Consider the following 7,049-nt stretch of genomic DNA (forward strand, 5'->3'; position numbering starts at 1 on the left):
GACAAACTCTCTGAGCATGCTGTCATGGAGTTTAAAGATTCTACCGTATACTGCAGCATGGTGGAGAAGGTTCTCTTGTCATCGCAGAGAAATACAGCAAAGAGTGATCGTTTGGTTTTTAGTCACCTCCTTGACTAAGGTTCACTCTGATTCCTAATCTAGAAAGAGTCCTGGTAGTTCCAAACGTCTTTCATTTAAGAATAATGGAGGCCACTGTGCTTACTGAGACTTTCAATGCTGTAGAAACTTTTCTGTATTTATCCTCAGATCTGTACTTCAGGTGTTTGAGATCTACAAACAGTTCCTTCAACTTCATGGCTTGTTTTGTGCTCTGATTTGCTCTGTTGACGTTAGAGCCTTATATACAGTAGATGGGTGTATGCTTTTACAATTCATGTCCAATAGTCAATATTTATTATTAATGGATATTTCCACAATAATTACTCAACAACCCTCTTACTTATGATTGGCTGAAAAGTTTTTTGTGACTTGGTCTCACTTTTGTCAAAAGCACCTTTATCATATTGCTTAGTAAACCTTTACTGAAACAATGACTAACCAAATTAAAACATGTGGGAATTAGAATCAAAGAAAACAAATTCAAAGAACAAATTAAAACATCGGTGCTCAGTCATGCTCCTGGAGGCCCACTATTCTGCAAATTTCTGCAAACTTCTACCCTAATCAAACACGTCTGAATTATCTAATCTTACTGGGCATGATAAAATTTCTAGGAAGAGAGACCATGGACAAAACCACGATGGAGCATTGGTTGAAGTGCTGGGTTTGCCACAGCTCTGCACAATGACAAAAATGTCCAAGCAGGTGTGAGTTGGAGCTGGAATCTAGACATAGCTTTGGCCCTCCTCCATAAAGTTAACCTCCACTCCACAGCTGCCCTGTCCTGACCTATTCATGCATCTCTAAGGACCGAGCTGTCCCGGGAGAAGCTTGCTAATATACAGAATTGGACTCAAGGCCTTCTGGGCGTTCAAAGCATTTGCAGACCTGGACAGATTTGTCCAGCCCATCACCCCCTTGTGGTGCAAAAGGGATTCATTCTCCCTATGAGCTATCAACCAAGGCTGAACCTGGACGGGGGCGTCCCGCGAGTCACTTTTAACACACAAGGCAGGGATAGTTTGTCCCAATTGGAACGTAGCCAAGGCAGAACCTGGACGAGGGCATCCCACGTGACACTTTTAACACACAAGTTAGGGCTAATCTGTCCCAATCGGAACGTAGCCAAGGCAGGACCTGGACGCAGCAGGCATACAGCGTTGAACTAAGAAGACAGGGCTCATTTTTGTCCCCACTGAATTTACTTTTACCACACAGATAATAAATAAAAGGAATAATGAAGACACTGAACACCATTTGACCGTTAAGTTGTACAATATTTATTCAGGACGATTCAGAGTCTTCTGTTTGTTCGAGCGGGCGAGCGCCCTGGCTTTTCCCCCTGGCAGGGCGCCATGGCAGCGTCCTCCTGCTGGTTCCCTCCTGGAAAAGAGACACATAAAGGGCAGTTAGCCAATGCCACACGTTCTGCTGTCCACGCCAAAGAGAATGTGATTTTTACCAGGGGAGAGACGGAAGTCTCTGTCCTCTTGCGCCCTTTCCGCGGGGGGCTTTCAGTGCCCGCTGCCTCCCCATCCTCCTCCTCCTCCTCCTCCTCCTCCACCAGGGCCCTTTCAAAGAGTCTGCGGCGCTCGCGTGCTTGGAGAGGTCCGAGGTGAAGTGCGTAGAACTTATCTGAGGTTGAAGTGTCATGGCACATGAATTGCGCCACCTTGCGGCGATCCTCTGAAGAGTGTGCATTCTTTTCCTGCGTCGGAGAGAGACAGAAGCTTGATTAGGATCGAAGCCGCCGCTGGTAGTTACAGGGGCGTCACAATGGCTACTCACATGGGTCGCGATTGCAGTGCGTACGTCAGTAAAGGTGGGTTTGCCTGGAAGGCCCATACTGAGCCAAGCAGACTGAAAGTACTTGTTCAGGGTCCGACAAGGACTGGCTCTGGAAGTGAAAAAGAAATAGGTAGCCTGGCTCCCTCCGCCAAAAACCTGCGGAACCAGCTGTATTCCTCCCTGTTTAGGGACAGCTGAGCCGCCCCAAAGGCTCTGTTTGTTTTGTGAGTGGTAATCTGCCATCAGAGAACAAGCAGTGAGTGAGTGAGTGAGTGAGAGAGCATGCTACTGGTGACCCCCACCTTACTTGCGCCATACTCACGTTAATGACATAAGCAGACTCGTCGGGGCTTCTGGAGGCCTCTTCAACCTCCTGGATTGTGAGATTCTGGAAGACTCCACAGCGGTGCCCAGAGATGGAGCCATAGAAGCGCCACTGTTGCCTAGTGCTTGGGTTGGATTCGAGGCTATCTGGTGAAGGACATTAGACAGATTAGACCACCGACGGTTCTATTTCCTCTCTGGGTCACCAACAGCTCTTGGCTGCTGGTGACCTGTTCTCCGGGGCACCAGCAGCTCAACCAAGAGCTGCTGGTGGCCCGGAGAGGAAATGTTCGTTTCTTCTTCAGGGGCACCAGCAGTTCTTGGTTCACCAGGCCACGTCTGTCTGCCCCCCTTCCCACCGGAAGGCGGGGCAGAGGGGCAGACAGACGTGGCTGGATGAACCAAGAACTGCTGGTGCCCCTGAAGAAGAAACGAACATTTCCTCTCCGGGCCACCAGCAGCTCTTTGTTCATCCAGCCACGTCTCTCTGCCCCCCTTCTCCCCGAATGAGTCCCATTGGCGGGGGAGAGGGGCAGACAGACGTGGCTGGATGAACCAAGAACTGCTGGTGACACAGAGAGGAAATTAAACCTAGGCCACCAGCAGCCGTTGGTTCATCCAGCCACGTCTGTCTGCCCCCCTTCCCCCCCGAATGAGTCCCATTCACGGGGGAGAGGGGCAGACAGACGTGGCTGGATGAACCAAGGGCTGTTGGTGCCCCGGAAGAACGAACAGGGGGAATCACTGGAACGGCGGAAGGGCTTGCTTACCTAGCAGGGCGGGAATTTTCCTCCCAGCGGTCCGGTGACAGCGCACCAGGCTGGCCTTGGGGATCAGTCGGCTTTCCTTCGCCTGCTTGGTCCTTACCTCGTGCACGACGACACGCCGGCGTATGCCGCGGATGAGGGCTCTGACCTCCCTTCGAATCAGAACCAGAGCCGTGCTGGAGAGCTGACAGGCGGCCGGCGGCGTCTCCGAGAGGTAGTCCAGGAACTGAGCCACGTTCTTCAGGTAGTGCTGCCTGGTGGGCTCGGCCATGCGCGTCTGACCTAGCAGGGCGGCCCACGCTCGGATTCGGGCTGGTTGGTTGAGGAAAAGGAAGTCCCCTGGCTCCGCGGTGCCCCTTGCCATGTAACCAAGGAAGGCTTTGATTCTCCCCAGCTTCGAAGTGACGTTGTTCCGCAGGCGGGGGGTGGGCTCGCTGCCCAGTTGGTATCCTTCGAACTCCCCCAAGAGAAGGTCTGTGGAACGAGCACAACCAAGAGTCAACTTCCCCGAAGCCACACACCCAGCAGAGCGACAGTGACGTGCCTGAAATATACTCAACTCAGCGCGGGGACGTGGTCCGGGAACGGGTAGGCAGTGGGTTCCAAAGCCTCCGGAGGCTCGGGGGGCGTCGGACCTCCGGCCGCCCCTCGCCCGGGAGGCGGTGGTGCAGGAGGCGACCTGGTTCTCCTGGCCCTCTTCCTCCTCCTTCTCCCCCCTTCTCCCTTCCTTAGCTCCCGGTAGAGGCGTGTGATTTGGAGCAGGGTGGACCGCATCTTGGTAACCTGTTTCCCCAGGTCCGTGAGCTGAGCCTGTATGCGCTCGGTGGCGCGCCTGCAGCCGCGGTCGGCGCACGGGCGGCCGGCCTCTGGGTCCTCCGAGTCCCGCTCCCCCTCGGAGGACGATGCTAGCTGGGACACGACAGGGATTGCAGGCTGGGTGGACCGCAGCCACTGCAACTCCCGAGCTACTTTCCGGCGTTTCGCCCTCCCCATGGCCTCTTTCCTTCCCGAGGTCGAGAGCTCCGCGTGCTGCCTCAAGTGCCTGTCTAGGCGGGCTGGCGTCCGGCGACAGCCCGGGACCGGGCACGGTGTCTTCCGTGTGTCCACGCGGCCGGCGGCCAGCGCGAGCAGCAGCCGCTTCTCGTCCGAGTTGGCCACCTTGTGAACGGCCGTCAGGTGAGGCGCAAGCCGGCTGTAGACGTTGAAGCATAGGGCACATTCAGCCATGACCGTGCTAGAGCCAATGCAGAGGGGGAAAGGGGCCCGCACGCCACGTGCGGCGGTTAATAAGCGGCCGGAGGCGGCGTCCACTTCCGCGTCATGACGTTGGTGGACCCGTATTTCTTAAAGGGGAAGGACACCCCCCCGCACCAGGAGGTGTAAGCCGATGCCCTAAGGAGATCCATTCGGTTCAAGCCTTCTTTTGTTACGACTTCTCAAGTAGGGGGGAGAGGGGTGTCCACCTCACTCCCTTCCCCCCTTTTCAAAGGAACCAGAGGGGGTGTCCCGTTAAACAATGCACCCCACCGTCCCTTCATCGTTGCCCCGGTCAGCGGTTCGACACCTCTCTCTCTTGTCACGACTCGAGTTGGGGAAGGGGTGTCCCACCTCACTCCCTATCCCCCCTTCATTTTGCTGTTCTGGCCAGCGGGAGCCTTTCTCGTTCACTTTTTCCACCCCAAAGTGGGGATTGTTTGAGCCCCATCGAACATGCGGCGTTTTTTGGGGGGGAGGGGGCAGCTCCACACGCGCCAGCCGCGGGAGCTTTTGCGACCTGCTACAACCAACATGGGATACGCACCAACCATCGAAAGGGGGGTCCAGACAGCCCGTAACCCCGGCACCACTGACCCTGGCACGTTTCACCTCGCCGGAGTCCACTAGCTTCCCCTCCCAACCAACCACCCTCACTCCCCCGGGAGCAGGGTAGGCTGGGGTGGGGGTCAGCCGGGAGCCAGCAAGGATAAACCCAGGGGGTGGGCGGCGTTGCGGGCGGACGGACGGGATGCAGACGCACACACTCGGGCGGGGGTAGAATCGAAGCCCACACCAGCTCGTTCCCTACGCTGCACCTGGGGCCTCGATTCACCACGTCGGGTGACTCGACCGAACCCACCGAACATCCCCCAGCCCTCGCAGGGCGAGGGGCGTGGGGCGGGGGCATGGGCCGAGTATCGGCGCGGGGGAAACGGAGTCCATGGGGGGCGGGCTGGCGGGCGGGCTGAGCAGCAGACAAGCTCTGGGTCATTTAGCCAGACGGGCCATTTGGGTCCTTTACCCACAGATCAGGGCGGGAAGGGGGGGCGCTGTGTGCGGAGGGACACCCCCACGCCTCCCTGATAGAGCGCCCAGGACGGGGAGGATCTGCCACACCCATAGAGGCCGACCCCATTGGTGCTTTGGGGGGCCTGGGTGGGGGCCTAGCCCCTGGGGCGCCACACTAGCTCCTATCGATCAGTCACCGTGGGGTCTGGCGACTGGACTGTCAGAGACTAAGTCCATATTTCTTCGCCTTCCCCGAAAACCTGATGGCAGGTCAGAGATTGTGGGTCTCGGGCAAAAACCTCCAGGCGCGGGACGTCCCGACAAGTAGGCCGGGAAGGGTGGTCTCCCGTCGGGCATGGTTTGGTGGGCTCGGGCCTGGGTCTAACCAACGCCCCGGTGAGCGCCAGGCAAAACGTATTCCTGTTGGACCTTTGGCGCTAGATGCGTAAAGATGTGCCGCTGGTGAACCATTGATGGAGCCGCTGGTGAACCATTGATGGGGCCTCTGAGATCCAGCGGTGGGGGGGGCCTGTGCCCTGCGCGCACTGCCCGAGGTACACACACCCTCCTTGGGGAGCGAGCCCAGCCCCTCTCCCTGGCCTGGGGCCTCTGAGATCCAGCGGTGGGGGGGCCTGTGCCCTTCGCGCACTGCCCGAGAAACACACACCCTCCTTGGGGAGCGAGCCCAGCCCCTCTCCCTGGCCTGGGGCCTCTGAGATCCAGCGGTGGGGGGGCCTGTGCCCTTCGCGCACTGCCCGAGGTACACACACCCTCCTTGGGGAGCGAGCCCAGCCCCTCTCCCTGGCCTGGGGCCTCTGAGATCCAGCGGTGGGGGGGCCTGTGCCCTGCGCGCACTGCCCGAGAAACACACACCCTCCTTGGGGAGCGAGCCCAGCCCCTCTCCCTGGCCTGGGGCCTCTGAGATCCAGCGGTGGGGGGGCCTGTGCCCTTCGTGCACTGCCCGAGAAACACACACCCTCCTTGGGGAGCGAGCCCAGTCCCTCTCCCTGGCCTGGGGCCTCTGAGATCCAGCGGTGGGGGGGGCCTGTGCCCTTCGCGCACTGCCCGAGAAACACACACCCTCCTTGGGGAGCGAGCCCAGCCCCTCTCCCTGGCCTGGGGCCTCTGAGATCCAGCGGTGGGGGGGGCCTGTGCCCTTCGCGCACTGCCCGAGAAACACACACCCTCCTTGGGGAGCGAGCCCAGCCCCTCTCCCTGGCCTGGGGCCTCTGAGATCCAGCGGTGGGGGGGCCTGTGCCCTGCGCGCACTGCCCGAGAAACACACACCCTCCTTGGGGAGCGAGCCCAGCCCCTCTCCCTGGCCTGGGGCCTCTGAGATCCAGCGGTGGGGGGGCCTGTGCCCTTCGCGCACTGCCCGAGAAACACACACCATCCTTGGGGAGCGAGCCCAGCCCCTCTCCCTGGCCTGGGGCCTCTGAGATCCAGCGGTGGGGGGGCCTGTGCCCTTCGCGCACTGCCCGAGAAACACACACCCTCCTTGGGGAGCGAGCCCAGCCCCTCTCCCTGGCCTGGGGCCTCGGAGATCCAGCGGTGGGGGGGCCTGTGCCCTGCGCGCACTGCCCGAGAAACACACACCCTCCTTGGGGAGCGAGCCCAGCCCCTCTCCCTGGCCTGGGGCCTCTGAGATCCAGCGGTGGGGGGGCCTGTGCCCTTCGCGCACTGCCCGAGAAACACACACCCTCCTTGGGGAGCGAGCCCAGCCCCTCTCCCTGGCCTGGGGCCTCTGAGATCCAGCGGTGGGGGGGCCTGTGCCCTTCGCGCACT

General features: G+C 59.4%; 1 protein-coding gene across 1 annotated transcript; it reads right to left on the reverse strand.

Annotated features, from left to right (window-relative positions):
- Window positions 1–1,376: 1,376 nt before the first annotated feature.
- LOC137488233 (uncharacterized) lies at window positions 1,377–4,209 on the reverse strand. The gene is made up of 3 exons (XM_068214852.2): window positions 3,003–4,209; window positions 2,231–2,379; window positions 1,377–2,144 (listed from the first exon to the last, which is right to left on the reverse strand). Exons 1-3 carry the CDS (start codon window positions 4,207–4,209, stop codon window positions 1,995–1,997), a joined length of 1,506 nt encoding a protein of 501 aa, XP_068070953.1. The 3' UTR covers window positions 1,377–1,994.
- Between the last annotated feature and the right edge of the window lie 2,840 nt (window positions 4,210–7,049).

The sequence above is a fragment of the Danio rerio genome, chromosome 18 (genome assembly GCF_049306965.1).
Source record: "Danio rerio strain Tuebingen ecotype United States chromosome 18, GRCz12tu, whole genome shotgun sequence".
In the NCBI taxonomy this organism is placed as follows: domain Eukaryota; kingdom Metazoa; phylum Chordata; class Actinopteri; order Cypriniformes; family Danionidae; genus Danio; species Danio rerio.